The 15,945-nt window shown below is 44.9% G+C and overlaps 1 protein-coding gene across 8 annotated transcripts in view; it reads right to left on the bottom strand.

The window, feature by feature from the left end:
- ERI3 (ERI1 exoribonuclease family member 3) overlaps positions 1 to 15,945 on the bottom strand; it is a 149,155-nt gene that overhangs the window by 110,633 nt on the left and 22,577 nt on the right. For all 8 annotated transcript variants that reach the window (XM_062581908.1, XM_062581913.1, XM_062581912.1 and 5 more), the window contains 3 exons: positions 13,647 to 13,763; positions 7,251 to 7,310; positions 5,011 to 5,102 (listed from right to left, as the gene is read on the bottom strand). In XM_062581908.1, the coding sequence (XP_062437892.1) occupies positions 5,011 to 5,102; positions 7,251 to 7,310; positions 13,647 to 13,763 (269 nt within the window). The remainder of the gene's footprint in view (positions 1 to 5,010; positions 5,103 to 7,250; positions 7,311 to 13,646; positions 13,764 to 15,945) is intronic.

Here is a 15,945-nt window from a genome sequence, read left to right as displayed (position 1 = left end):
CAATCTGACATTTTAGAAGGGATAAAGCATGCTAAAGCGTTTACAATACAAGGACTCAACCCTGGCACCCTGGCAGACACCAAGTACCTCTCTTCCCCCTAAAATCATTTGCAGTCAGCAGCTCCCTTAGCCCTTCAGAAGTATGTTACCCCATTACCCAATATCACATCAATGTAATTTGCTTAACCGTAACGGCAGTTCCATCTTGGATGCAGGATGAGGTCCACATCAGGTCTGAATCTGGCTCTGGAGCTTTTAAACTTGGAGGATAGCTCCTTGCAACAGGCTAAAGCAATCCTTCTGCTGAGCACTCAGCGGCCTGAGGACCGTGTGCCTAACGAGGCTGTATCCCCACTCATACGTTAGCTTGGCAGGTCTGGTGCTCCTTTCATCTTTTGCTTCAGGTAGCTCTCTTTAATTAATAACATTTCTGTGTCGACACAGGGAACTTTCCACCCAGAATGAATGGCCCTCTCTCATTAGAACCATGACTGTCATGATGTATTCAAGAGCAGTAGTATGATTCATTCCCTTGCCTGGGAACGAGGGGTGTTGCTGGGGGGTGGGGGAAAAAGAGTCTCTGTAATGAGTGACTGATATTTGCTGAAGTTGATATGCGATTCTGTCGGCTTGAACTGCCTTGTCAGGACAAGCCTTCAGAAAGGTGATGTTCCTACTCAAGAGGTTTTCCTCATTAAAGAAATTGCATCTTAACAAGACGGAAGGGGAGGGGTGGGAGGAGAGCTGCTGCCTCCCCCCATTCCAGCCCAGTTCACACACATCAAGTACTGAAAGCTGGTTAATCCAAGCACAGTCAGGGAAGGATCAGTATTCAATTTCTGAGCCCTCTTGTGCAATGGGCTTTCACAGCAACAACCTAGTCATTCCAATAGGGACTCTCTCTGGGCTGTTGCACCACAGCCATGACACAGCCTTTGGTGGCAAGACTGGGGACCTTTACTCATGTGCTGAGCCCCCATAAGCCATTTCCAAACGCTTGGTATCCCTTTTCGGGCACCCAGCTCACTGTAACTTGTGTTCTCAATCGTCAGAAGGAAGCTAGAGAGAAACAGTTTTGTGGTCTTCCAATGTGTGAGAAAAAACAAGTCTGAATCCATGCAGTGCCTCAATCTCTGAAGACCCCCGAGCCAAGTAGAGGCTCCACAGGTCTTTCAGGAGCTGAGTTTCTATCTCGAATGCTACAGGCCCAGACACCGCTGGATACCAAAAGCAGTTGTTATTACTAAGCTAAGGAATCTGAGAAAAGGAGCAGAGTTATGAATGGACCTGCCTCAAGTCACAGCTCCCTAAGCCAGGGAGCTCTGCCACACTCGCATCCTTGGTAGCCAGCAGCTCTTCAGAAAGCATTACATTACTAAGGAAGCATGAGTGCTGTGCCTCCAGCAGCGGCTACAGAGTGCTGAGGACAACACGTTGCCACCAAGATCTAGCATGAGACACAAATCCTGGCATCCAAGCAAACATCCGCCTTCCACCCACACCTCTTGCACTCCCACAAGTTACTCTGCCCCTCTCCTCCTAAATTTGCTCAAAAGCCAGGTGGTAAAGTTTTGTAATAAATACATCAAGACCTCACTCTGTAGGGCTGCATTTAAGCAGACAGATGAGCCTCCACTGGGGGTGCAAGTAAAACACTGAAGCCCCACAGGACCAGCACTTCTGAAACCACAAGCACTTACAAGGGCTATGCATGAATCAGACTGTTTGCACTACGCCTTTCCACCATCTACACAATGTGCACAGCCTGCAAGTACTTGAAGCAGGTTCTAGTGCTTGTGTCTTAACCTCAGAGAAAGGACCTTGTTCTTCTAGGAACATCTCACCTCATTTTCCTGAATCCCCTCGGAATTCTTTTTTCTATTGTGCAATACTGCCAAAAACATACTCCAGCAACCTTGGATAAGTAGCCACTACCTCCCTGCCCATGACCCTAGTGCCTTCAGTGCCAAATGTGTAGCCTCCACATAGTAGAAGAGGCACTGACTACACTAAGTCTTTTAGGGAAGTACAGAGTGATTCCCTGGAATATTTCCTATATGTTCCACTTCCCTGATGCTGTATCCCCTTGTCTGAATAGCCTTGTTTCAGCTCTGTGGTTTCCCTGTTTAAAAAGAGATGCTCAGTTCTGCTTTGCTAAACCCTATTTGGCAATGTGTCTAAACACACACAAACTTAATTAGTTCAGGAGGGAGACTCGGCATTTGTGGTGACGGATAAAAGCAATGGGAAATGAGACAAGTCAGAGCTGGCAGGGAGTCCTCACTCAAGCCTCATTCACTGGCATAGCACTAATCAGATGTGATGCTACACGCTACTGCACCCAATCGGTGACGGAGCGGCGTGATGTGCTACTCACCAAGCGGCTGCATCCAGACTCTCTGTATCCGTGTGGTTGGAAACATGAAATGTATTTTCAGCTTTGCCCTGGAGATGCTTCAGGATTGAACTCTGAAGTTAATGGTTTAAAAAAAAAATTAAAAAGGAAGAGGGAGAAATGAACCACTCACTACAACCTCATGGCCAGGAGTGGAGTCTTCTTTTCCAGCTGACTAGTAAGGTACAATCCATGCGAGAGACCACTACAAATGGTGAATCAAGTATCTCAGCTCCAGAACTGCATGTCCTGCTGGCCAGCTCACTCCACAACACCCACAGCTCACCAGGAGTAGGGTCGATCTTCACTTCTGTTTTGTCTGGTACTTTTTTTTATTATTATTATTATCATCAAAACCAATCAGCCACGGATAGAGAAATCTAGCAGCAAAACGAGTCAGCAGCTCACAGTTTTGAGGCAAGACAAACATGTTGCTTTAAGAGCAACGAAGACGATAGAGAGCAATTCACTCACTTTAAGGATCACAGGCAACTTGCAAGGAGATGTGCAGAGCATCTGCAGAACAAAGTGTCTTTCTGGCCCCAAGACAGGTGGCATAATGAGGATCAAGAACAGCTTTTCCTGGGTCTGGGAGAAAAATCAGTAGCTCTTAGCAGAGGAGAGGACCCAGTCACCCTTTGCCTTCTGTAGAGCTTTGAAGCAAAAACCCTCAGAAGGTTGCCTGTTCCATACAGATAACCAAGTTAGGATGCCATTAGCTGGGGACCCTTATTCCACAGTGGAAGGGATGGAAAGATGGGCTTTGTGCACAGGCAAGTCACAACTCTGTTCCTTACAACCATCACCAAAAACAGTAAACTGGAATCTCAGGACAGCAATACAGAAGTAAAGAGCTGAGAAAAGAGAACAGATGAGAAACGAGAGTTCGGCACATTCCTCAGCTGTCACTGTATTGGTCTCTAACAAAAGTTTAAACATAAAGAAAAATAAGCCCCACTTTTAATTTAAACCGGTTGTGTAGGAATTAGGGAATACACTCATACACCAGTTCTGGACATGGCCCCAGTGAACACTCAGGTTTTGACTCAAAAACTAGCATGCCAGACTGTCTGGAGCATGGCAAATTCCCCCTCTCCACTGGAGCTTGTGCTGCCACTTCAGTCCTCACATCTCATGTCTCACTAATCATACCAAGAACAGGCAAGGAGCTGCCACTCTACAAAGACCACTCTGCAGGAAAGAACCAGTGCTGATTGCTCCCAGGCTGCATGTAGTTTATTTAGGCTTCAGACTTAGGGAAACCAATGTCAAAGTGAAAACCAAGTAACTACTAACGAGTTGTGGATGTCAGTTTAACACTGGATATGTCAGGCCCAAGCTTTATCGATGTGATAACAACAAGAGTCTTTACCCAGCACTCTAAGGAAATAAAAAGCTGACGAGAGATTATAGGAATCCAAGTGAATTCAGCACAATGTGACTCTGATTTGCAAACACCTTAGGGATTAGACTAATCTAATTCTTTGACACTTAACTCCTTAAAAAAAAAAATCAAATTTTAGGCTGCTAGTCCAGCTACTTTCATAATGAGACATGCATGTATATCAGCACCTGTAGATCCCAGTGCAGGTTCCCATGTGGTACTCTTTCAATACTGTTGCCCAGCTAATAAGCATACCTCAATGATAAAAACATGGATAAAGTGTGCCAATCTTGGCTTGTATTCTCCTTCCAAAGACTAGTCCATGGTTTGAATATGGTTAATGCACCAAGGCAACAGAGGGAAGGCCTTTCATATAAAAGTCAGGTAAGGATCCTTGCTTGACTTGGCTGCGCAGTGAGACAAAGGCTTTTTTGTGTGCTCTTAGAGATACTCACCCTTATTTCTGTTCCCTCCTCTGCATGGAAATCTAATCCTCTCTATTCCCAGAGGAGATGCCAGGCAGGATGCAGTATGTGCATCACAATTTACTGAATGAAGGGGTAACATTTTATTCACCCAATCTCTCAGGATGAAATCTAGACTGAAGCATTCAGGGACCAGGAAAGTCAGAAACAAGAGCAACATCCTCTTCTCTTTGGGAAGTATAATAGGTAAAAGAGGAAACACCACAAAACCCCAGTTTAAAGCTTTTCTTGGGTATGAACAGAACTCATTTGCTATAGAGAATATCCTGTACAGTGATCTTGCACTATGCCCAGCACCCACCTTTCTTCTTAAGCAACTCTCCTCTACTCCTCATTATGCATAACAAACAATGACTCCCCAGGAAACAAAGACTTGGGACTGTCAGAGGCTTGTGGATGCAAGAGGCTTAGAAACTAAGGGGAGCCACTGCAAAAATCGAGTGCAGCATGAAGAGTGCTTGCAGACTTCTCAGTCACAGCTCTCCACTGGCAAGAGGTTAAACATAGCCAAGGCTGCAGCAGAATTAACAAGGAAGGAACAAAATGGAGCCAGGAGATGAGCATCCTCCATTCTTCTCGACCAAACCAGAGATCTGTGAAATCATACTAGTCAGTAACAACTACAGCAATCCAAGGTGGAAGGAGAATTTTGTTTCCAGGCAGGAAATGTTTGCAAAGATGTACACACTACAGGCAGGCATGGAGTAATAAAGCTGAAAAAAATCTCCCCCCGCTTCCATACTCACATCACTTTCAAATCCCAGTCACCACAGGTCACAAAAATCGACTTGACGCTGGGATCTAAGAGGCCTTCCTTTGCCATCCACTCGTCAACCCTCTGAAAGGAAGGCAAGAAAAGGGGATGAGTTTTGCAGAGACAGGCCGAGCCACAACAGTTAAACTCAGATAAGCTGCTTGCAATCAAGAGAGAAGAAAATTGTGATGTTATCCACCCCTCTCCCTCTCTCTCTTCGCTTGCCATCTCAACAGCACATTTGGACCTTTGAAGATTTCTGATAGGAGACATCAGGCAACCAGAGCAGAGATGATCTTTATCAGACACCACAGCAGCTCTGCTCATAGAAGGATGGAAGTTGTGCAGTGCTAATGGGACAATACAGATGCAGTATTACTTGACTTCTCTCCTCTTTTCTTCTCTCCGTATCAAATGGGCTGGTTACGAAATGTAACTTGAGTCCCCATCAGTGATGAGAAACCTCTTTATGTGTTGAAGTTTTCTAGTGTAGGCCAGGAGTGGGGAGAATCTAAACCTAGAGGGTCCACTACGGTCCTCCAGGTATCAGATTGGGAACCGAAGGGGAAACAAGATCAATATTCTTGATCGACTTCCCCATAGGCACAGTTGTTCTGGATTCACTTTGGAAATGGATTACATTAATCTGGAAGATGCATATCCACCTTGGCGATTAACCAGGCATAACTAAGCTAGAACAAACCTTTATCATAAACACTTGCAGTATTCCAGCTAGATCTAACAAGCTCTTATTATAAAATGCCTGAAACCTTCTGGTGGCAGGTGACAGGCAATTGGCTGCTGTTAGTGAGGCTGCATAACAGCATTTCCAGTGCCTTGGCAAGAGAAATCCCCTCCTCTTCTCCCTCACTGGATGCCTTCAGCTCCTGAAAAAAACTACCATGCCTCAGAATCTCATTTTAACCAAAAAATTTATTTTCAGATAGCCCAAATCTCATTTTAACCCAGAAAGCTACAACTGTATTAATTGTACTGAAAAGGTGTTCAAAAACAAGCAGAAATATTTCTATAGTAAGAAATTCTTCTAAAAACAGAGTGAACTATTTTTTGGAGTACTCCAGTAGCATTTGAGCAAACAGGACTTTCCCCTTGGGGAAGCAGGTGTAGACATACTTATGCTTAAAGACATGTACTGCTGTAATATGTCTTCTGGGGAGCATTAGGACCAGGCAGAGCAGAGAGGTTGCCTTGGATGTAAGATGTCACCTCCACAGAATACCATCTTTGGCCTCATGGCACTCCTGCAGCCTTTTCAGCAGAGGACGGGGCTTCCTTCTGCAACCAACTGTAAAACAGCCCTCTCAGGGGAAAGCACCACTGAAAGTAGCATCCAGCCTCCTGTCCCTGCGAGGCACTTTTGCCTCCGTTGGGTTGCTGGGATCTCACATCCATCCCTGTACAAAGCTCCAAGGAGCACGGGACAGCAGCTGTAACCTTTCTAAAATCCCTGATATAAGCGCCCATGAAGTGCTGTCTCCACGGAGGATTTTAAAGCCTTTAATTTGATTTCCTCACATAACCAATTGTTGCAATTATTCTGATTAGGAACAATTAGGTAACACAGCAATGGAAATCCTGACAGAGACAATGCATCGAACAGCAACCTGCAGTCTGAGAGGGCTCTGCTTGAGGAGGTTTCCTTCACTATTTGACTACCAACAAAAGCTATTGATGGAGAAATACTTCCAAGCTAATTAAGCCCTAAATGCTCTAGGAATTCAACATTAGCAGATGGCATTATTAGGGCTATCTCTGCATTTGCACATGCTCCAGATTAGATTTTAGAGGCATTTTCTTTCTACACTACATGTATTATTGAGCATTTAAATAGGTAGAGAAAATTAATTTAATAAGGTGCTGAGGGAGTGGAAGAAAAAGGAGGCAGAGCTACCAGAGCAATGGTCTCAAGCAATGTCTTGGTGCTTTAAAACTGGCTCAAGCAAGAATAGCCTCTTCTCGGGTCTGCTGGCAGGAGTTTGGATACCTTGTCAGTACCCTTGACATGAACAGCTGGAGATGACAGATCAATGGTTCAATACTCTCAGCAGCATGTCACCAACGTGACAGCAAATGTTATTCTAATGAAGCTGTAATCATAGTCAAATTGCGTAGTTCGATTCTCAGAAAAGGGGGAGGGTGCAGGGCAAGAAATGGAGAGGGGAGGACAGGACCTGAGGTCAGAGTTCGGGAACTAAAGGTTATTCTTCTTACCTCAAGCACTTGCTGGAGGCTTGGCTGCCCATCCACCATGCCTTGAATAATCCCAGTCAGCTGAAACAAGACACAAACAGAAAGCAGGAATCAGAACAGCAGTCAAAAGTTCATTAGAAAATCTCCTCTCCTTTCCTCCTTCCTGCAGCTAAAAGACGTTCCTGTGATCTGTGCGGACAATACTGAGGAGTAAGCCATGGCAAAGTGCCCCTGGCAGCTCTCTCACCACAAGCAAGGGCAGAGCTTCACCTCAAATACAGCAAAGCAGGAGGGCTCCTACCCACACCATAAAACACCGAACTCCCAACAGAACAGGATCCACTCAGGGGTGCAGTGATGCCCTCTGCTTCATGTACTGACACCATACCCAACTTGCTGCCTTTCTTCAACACATAGTTTCCAGTTTTAATGTTGCCCTGACTTGCACATACAGAAGTAGCTACTGGTATCTTCAGGCATTCCCCTGCTATCATGACGACACCAAAATTGCATAGTATTAGATAAACAGAATAAACTATTATTGGTAAATGAGAAGTGTAGAGAATCCATTCATCCTCCACTGTGATGGCAGCAAGTATATGTATTACCTGATAATCCATCGCAACACTCTTCCGCATTTTAAATCGTAGACAACAAACATCATATTTAAAGAAACTGAATGAAACCTGAAGAAAAAACATTTTCTTCCAACTATAGTACACTTGCTTTTTTCAGTGGGCTTCTTAGGGACAGACCCTGCCAACAGCTAATTCCACTGACTTTACCAGGACTGCGTGGCTATTTAAAGGTAAGTACATGCACAAAAATATAAAGGCTCATGGGTCTTTGACTGTGTCTGCCCAGGATAGCTTGAGGCATGTGGAAAATAAATAATTTTTTCTGCCTGCCTTCCAACTGACAAAATTGTCTTTTAACATATTGAATATTGGAGGTCAGTAACTTGCCATCAATGCACCCAAGTAATTAAAAAAATCGTTATTAAAACAAGCGCACACTACAGTATTTTGCTTTATATTGCACTTTCCTGAAGCTACACATCTCACACATTTTCATAAAACAAAGGTCAAACACAGCGTAAGAGCATGCCCTACCACCTCCGTGCAGCATCCAAACCCCCCAGTCATGAGTCACCAACAACTTTCCCATCAGTGAAGAGCAACTCATACCAGCTCTGCCTAGTTGTGAAACATAAGCCCTGTACCAAACCACAGGGCTCTGTATTATTAAACACATGGCAACTGAAACTAGCTCAACTGTTTCTACCTCTCTGTTCCTTCGGCTGCTTGGCTTACAGCACTGAACTAGGAAGAAAGAAAAAAAGATTAAACTTCAATTAAATTGTAATTACATTTAATGAATACCAAATACCTGACTCACTAAATAAGCTGTAAGTGGAAAGATTATTTTCTCACAGTGACTTCCATGGAATAGTAATATATACCTTTTAGGCAAAGTATTTTAATTTTAAGAATGCAGAGTTCCTCTAGGTGGGCTTCTGAAGTTCATCAGGTCATTATTAGATGGAATTTTAAGGAGGTGGGGGGACACAGACACTCTTTTATATTTCAGAAACTGTTTTTATATTAATCTGTATTTTAATTGGGTAACAACTGCTGCCTACAGACTTCCCATACTCTAAGAGGCAGATAGATTTACGAGATTAATGCGTGGCTCTTTAGAGCGGGTTTTAACACTCATTGGCTTGTTTCTTCCTTTTCTTGGTGTCATCTTCTCCATGCATTTACCTGCCAAAGATGGGTAGCTCACCTGCTGCAAAGCACTGGCTCTAGCTCTCTGAGGGCAGATCAGATCGAACCTCTGGAAATAAAAGTTGAGCACTTGGGGAAGTGTGACAGGCAGCTTCTCAGGATCACAGCCAGGGCCATGCGAATGGCTTCCACTGCATCTGCTCAGTGCTGCACTCCCTGATGGGTACAGGTAGGTGGGGCTAGAATGGCCTAATCCAGACACCTCCGTTCATGACGGAAGGAGGGATGGGAAAGCAGTAGCAGGGGAGTCACTGTTTGATTTTACCCAAGACTCCTACCCTTCCTGAAAGAAGGGAAATAACCCCTCCTCACCCACAGGGCCAAGCAAATCCCAGCTCACTCAGACAAGTGCACCTCGCCGCGCAGACACCCACCAAGACCCTCACAGCAGAAATCACATGTATGAATACAAAGGGATATACACCCACTCCACGGCTATACTTCAAAACAAACAACGGAGATTGCTCAAAAGAGTCCGGATCTCTGCTCGCTCACCGTCACTGCTCCATTCTGTCCACAGTTACACATATCTGTAACACTCAACCTAGTGCACTGGGTGTCTGCAGCACTATTTGGTCTTGCAGCTTTGATAAAGTATAAAAGCCTAAAACTATGCTATTGTAAAGTTGACTGGTGATCCTATGAAGCACATGGTACTTGGGAACATAAACAAGTTATAAGGCATTTTTCTTTTTGTACTTTTATTGTTCATTCCTTCAGGGGAAAAAAAATCAATAAAAATTAGTCATTAAAAAAGAGCAAAATACCATGAAAAACCCTATGTGAGCATCTTGCATGCAGACAGAATCTTTCACTTAAGCACTTGGCATGAGTTCTCTTGGGCAGCAACTAGACAAACCACTGGTATCTTCCAGTAGTATGGAAGTGGTAGGGGCATGATGAGTTTTTTATGTCTAACAACAGCTTTTAGCTACCTTCAAGTGCTTTCCACCTTCTCAGCCTAAACGTTCTTTGCATCACTCAGCATAACCAAGCTTCAGGAGCTGTTGTTTTACAGAGATAGGTGAAGAGAAAAGGGACAGGATCAGGGCTACAGAACGAACTGGCACAAGCATGGGAAGATACGCTCCTGGCTGCTGGTGCAGGACATCAGAGGAGTCTTCTCATGACCAGGGGTATGCGCAGACACAGAGCAAGACTAAAGCAAGGGGATGCCATGAGGGTGCCCATGAGTACTACACCCTTGTAGACACCATTCCCATGCTGTGCCGTCTTCTTCTGGAAGGAAGACAAATTCAAGTGATGCTCCAGATCCAGGGAGTGATATCAAAGGACACCAGTAATCCTCTCACACATATTCTTTATGCAGCAGTCTTCTTGCTTCCTGGTAAAGACAGCAAGCAGAGGCGGGGGGAAAGCAGCACAGCAGACAGGTTCCGGTGTAATGTCAACACCACTGTTTTTCCTACAGAGTTTATCTCGGAAACCATCATATTTCTACTTTAAGACAGTTTGCTGATTACATAAGCACTTGTCTCTGGTGTACAATCTGATAATCAGCCCTGGTCTTTCTTTGTAGACAAAGAGGCCAATAAATCTCACCCTTTGTAAGTAGAGGTGCCTAGACAAAGTCCTTCATTGGCATTTAGCAAAATGGGTATTTTTTAGAAAACATAAAAGAGCTGAAAGTTGATGGTTGGGAGCTCTGCAGGCACTGGCTTCACAGGGGCTGAAGGCTGAGTACACAGCACATCCCAGCTCTTGCCTCAAGATCTGACTATGGCCCTTCTGCCTTTCATCCTCACATCACATCCCCAAAAGCCAGTAGCACACATGATAGAGGCAGCTTGCTGGAAGGGAGTTGTCAGCACAGCAGAAAGCATTCCATGAGCCACAGGCAAGTGTCTTGTCCTCTCCAGCAGGACCAAGTGTGTGAAGAGGGAGGGAGATGCTCTGAGCTCCGCCAGTCCTGTGCAGGAGGTGCCCAGGCTCTCTTGCTTAGCATGATGGAGCAAGAGCAGGAACAAGAGCCGGAGTCTAAGGCGGAAAAGCGTAATGGAGTAAGAAAGAGCAAGCCAGAGGTCTGCAGTGAGCAGAGGATTTACTGTAGTAGCAACATCAGCTCTTACAAGGAACTGGCACTTGAACTGGTAGTATCACTCATACAGCCTTCAGGGCAGGCATCCACATGATCACCACAGGCCTGGCCCACTGGGGCTGCCCAGCAAGGGTCACAAATCCCACAGGTCTTTATGCAACAAATATGGCCTTTCCAAAAAGCAGGTGCAAACAAGGAAAGGTACTTTGTGACTGTTTAGCAAAATCCTCAGTACAACCAGTTTACTTCCGCTTAATGCAGTGTTTCCAAGTCAGGCTGGACACGAGATCCTGCAGCAGGCCCCTCCAGCACTACCCTGCTCCCCAGGCTTCACATCAGCCCCCAGAAACCTAGCTAGGGAAGGGCAGAAGGTCTGCCAATGCAGGCGGCACAGAAGAGACGCTGTGCACTGAGCAGCATGGACTACTCAGAGGTTTTGCCCAAAAGCCGGTGGTCTCCAGGCCATAATTAAAAGCAGCTCCCTAACACACACTGTTAATGGCAGAGAATTTCTCAAGCCTGGTGTGCTTGACTATTCTGTACCACAGATACACACTGGAGGATTTTTTAAGACCATTTTGCCTGTTGGCTTCACAGCTGTCCATTTTTATTTCACTCTGTACACACGCTACCAGGCAGGTCAGCTGCAGAGCAGAGACTGCAGCACGATGCTGCAGCAGGGAAGTCCATCCCCATTCTTGGGCCTCCTATAAATGCACAATCCACTACACGGCATACCACTGCTCAGCACACAACCTCTCTCTCTCGCTCTACTACTCTATCCACAGGAGACACAAACACTCAAGAGTCACAAATACCTGCTCCAGGCATCTGGGCTCCGAAGAGCAAAAGAAGACAGACAAAGTGGCACTGCACCGAAGGAGCATAAGATGGGGTGGACATCTCTACCACAAGCTCAGTGTCCAGAGGACCTCCAAGCCACTAATCCCAGCATCAAACCCCTAGTGCCTCTTCACACCACAGCATGCTTCAGACTGCATTCAGCTTGGAAAACCATGACAAACAAGTCAGATTTTCTTGCAGGCAGTTAACAGAATTGTAACCTTCAGCGCTGGCAAGAAGGACAAAACAGAGGAATTTCTCCAAAATGTAACTTCATTAGGAGTTAATTAATGAGAAAACTTCTTTAGAATGTAGATGACATATAAAACTTACACTTTCAGCCTTACTCCACAACATAACATGTCTCTTAACACAAATCAGGTGCAAGCTTTAAAGTTTATCACAGCATACATTTGCACAAGCACATGTCCAGAAAGTCCCTTGTGGGTTAGGACAGCCAAAGTAGTTGTCCAGCCTTCTAGTAATAAGGCTGCAAAAGATTTTTCATTATAGTTCCCTGTTTTCATACATTTATAGCTTTCTGAAAGCCTCTCCTGTTGTCTGTGCTTAGGGTTTTTTTTTCTTTTTTTTTTTTCTTCTTCTTTTTCCCCCCAAAGTTTAAATGAAATATCTTCACCTGTTTTGCAGTTACAGTAGGACAATGAAAACATGTATTTGTTTTTAAAATGAGGAAATTTGGAAGGGTCTGGCTGACCTTGGAGAGGCTCCATGCAGCATAGAGAAGTCATTTAATCAAGTTAGTCCACATAGGACAAGTGTGCTGAGGGCCAGATTCTGCAGCCATTGAGGTCACGGAAAATGCTTCATGGCGTCAACAGTCCCAGTCCTGTCTGCAAAGAACTCGGATTCTCTGATTCCCCTAGTTAGTATTTTAGTGCCTGGGCTGGCCAACGGCAAAACAGTGGAGTTGCAGGGGAAAAAGCTCAGAGCAAAGGGAATTTAGAAAACCTCCCTGGCTGCAGTAGGGAAGAAGCACACAACTTGCAGAAACAGTTAACTTTTTGTGCTCAATGAAAAAAAAATTAATCCCTCTTCCCTGACTCCTTGGATCCATAAGGAATCATATTTACCGAACTCCTCGCATGCCATCTTCATCTTCTCACCTATATCTCCTTGGCAATGAGTGCAACCAAGTAAAAAGACCTCACTTCTCCAGCAATCGTTTCAAGCACCCTACTGGCACATCAAAAAAGAATCTTAAAAAAAGAGATGTAAGGTTGTCTTACCACTCTGAGGAGCTCATCAAATCACAATAAGCAAGCACATAGGAGAGTCATTTAGAGCTTCTGAACCATGGAGCAGTACAACGCTTCCTTTCGACCAGGCTCTCTTTGACCTTCCCCACCAAAGAGCAGCATAGCACAATCATTAAGAGCTTACAGACAAGCTCCAGTATCTTGACCAATTGCTAATACAGCATTAATATTTTAATTATGCGGTCACCCAGGAATACATTCATTAGTTACATAAGCAAGTGATCTTTGTTAGGAGATTATAGCCGTAACTCGAGTTAGTTACAAATCCAAACCAAAGCCTTTACATGCTTCTACAATAATAAAGATCATTTCCCTTATCCTTAACATGAGCCTGGCCCAACACCATGCCTTGCAGCTGCATCCTGAGGAGGTGATCCCAACCCCTGGTGCAATGAAAACCTGCTTCCCAGAGATACTCTTGGTGCACTGGGGAACCTTTGCACTTTACCTCTGTACAGAAGGGCGTAAGCTGGGGATGCACCACAGGCTGAACATACATGTGAAAGGTGGATTCAATCTCCATCGTCCTGCCATTCAGCTTCAGGATAGGGAATTCGATGATTTCCTGAATAAGGTAAAAAGAAAAGCAGCTGTTCATTTAAATCAAACAAAGAAGCGAAGCTAGGAAAGACCCATGCTAGCAAGATGGCAGTAAGAAGAGGGGGGTGATGGTCCCAAACAGAAACGAGGGCAACACGAAGCTCTGCACTACAAATGGGAGAGTCACGCAAGTGCAGAGAACACGTCCAGCGCTGCTAATGTTAAGGAGCACGGTGCTGACACACATCACACACTGGCCCCAGCTGGGACATACCGGTAGGTCTTTGTGCTCAGGGCAGCATCTGCACTCGCTGTTGCCTCAAGCTGAACCTTTCAAGAGGAAGACAACATGGCACCACCTGCACGTGCTACCCAGAGAACACAGAGAAAAGCTTGCAGTGGGTTCACTTCTGGTTAGTAATGACATCTCAGACAGGATGCCCTCTGATGATCAGCTCCACCCTCTCTACCACTCACTCCTTCTGGAGGGCACCAGACAGACAACAGGAGCTTCTTAAGAATTTGCATGCTAGTGCACGAAGCACCTCCTTCCCAGGCGAGGTTGAAAAAAGCAGCAAAGAGCATCACTCTCCTCCAACAGAGAGGGAAGAGGAACTGTAAGTCCTCCTGCAAAAACCACCCCTATTGGATACAGCACAGAAGCAAGCCCTGCTTTATGTTTCTCTCTATAGCCAATTTATGCTGATAGGGAAATAAAAACGTTCTTCATCAGAAGAATGTTCAATTATTTGAATAATCAGCAATCAAAAATTTACATGGACCTGTTAATAAAAAGTTTAAACAAATCCAGTTACGATGGATTTCTCAATTATTAAAAAATATACATGAAATTAAAAAAGCCGCCCACTGAATAAAAGCGATAAAATCCTTTGTGTTCACCCCCCTCCTTCCCCGCTCCCTCTCCTCCTTCCAGTTTAATGCAAGAGAAGTGACAATTTGTTTGGTGTCTTTAAAGAATAATTTGTCTATGTTATTTAATAGAGATGCATGGCACCAACGTTCTGGAGTGCAAATGAGCCTGCTGAGTGATATCCATGCAACAAGCCTCTCAAATCACTTCTGGAGAGAAAGAGAGAGAGGGAGAGAGAATAAAAAAAATATTGCTTTTTAATATTCAAAAACAGTTTGCAAAATTTAATCAAAGCAGAGCAAAAGCTAACATTTTTACCACTTTGACATTTTTATTAGCGCTTTCATAAATTTTTAAAACATGAATGGAATTAGTTTAACAACAAAAAAAACTGCCTGAAAACATCTGGAAGAGACAAATAAGAAATAATAAAAAATAAATAAAAAAAAATCCAACTCCAGCAAGTAAAATTAGCATGTGGAAAACACAATCACTGCAGAGAACTAACACAGGTTTTGGACCTGGGCTGCAACCTCCATGACCTGCAGGCAGAAATTATCATGAGGTCACATATCTGAGCTGAGGACATCACCACCCCGGCAGCCAGAAGGAGGGCAAGAGGATGGGTGGGTAAATGCAAACAACAAATAATTTAAATAGCCAGTGGAATCACCCAGTTTCCATCTCGGGGGGAAGGCACGAACTCAGCTCCGTAACCACGACGGCTCCCAGAAGCAGCCGAGCTGAGGGCCATGCCAGCAGGGCACGGTCAACCCAGGCTCAGGAGGAACGTGCTGCCAGCCGAGAGGAAAAGCTGGAAAACGTTAAGGGTGATGAAGCGCCCAGGCGTAGACGCTGAGCGGCCAAACAGCAGGCAATGCAGGGCTTCATGGTTTCCCCGCTGTCAGCTTTGCTGTACTCGCACGTGCTGCGCTGAAGAGGTTTGGGCGCATCCTTTCCGCCAGCCCCACAACCACGCAAGAGTGACGAAGGGACCATACTGGGGCTGTGGCTGGAAGGGCAGAAGGATGTAAAAAGGCAGAGAAAAACACTGCTCCAACTCTGCAAAATGCCTGAGCATCACTCAGATCTTCCGTTGGGGGAAGTCAAATTTGTCAACTTCAGCCATCCAGAATTACCAGCGGAGACAACAGAAGCTGGTGATCAGAATAAGGCAGGCTGGACACAGCTGAATGAATTTCTCCTCTTGAAATAACCAACCATCACGGGCAGACACTGAATGCAGCACATTTCTGTTCAGAAGGAAAGTGGACTGCAAAGTTGGAAGCAAATGGATGTCCTAACAGAGCCAGGCTTAACCCCAGGCTGGCCAATA

Source organism: Rhea pennata, chromosome 8, assembly GCF_028389875.1.
Source record: "Rhea pennata isolate bPtePen1 chromosome 8, bPtePen1.pri, whole genome shotgun sequence".
NCBI classification, from domain to species: Eukaryota; Metazoa; Chordata; class Aves; order Rheiformes; family Rheidae; genus Rhea; species Rhea pennata.
Note: the sequence above shows the minus strand (reverse complement) of the source record. Positions and strands in the feature narration are given on the sequence as shown.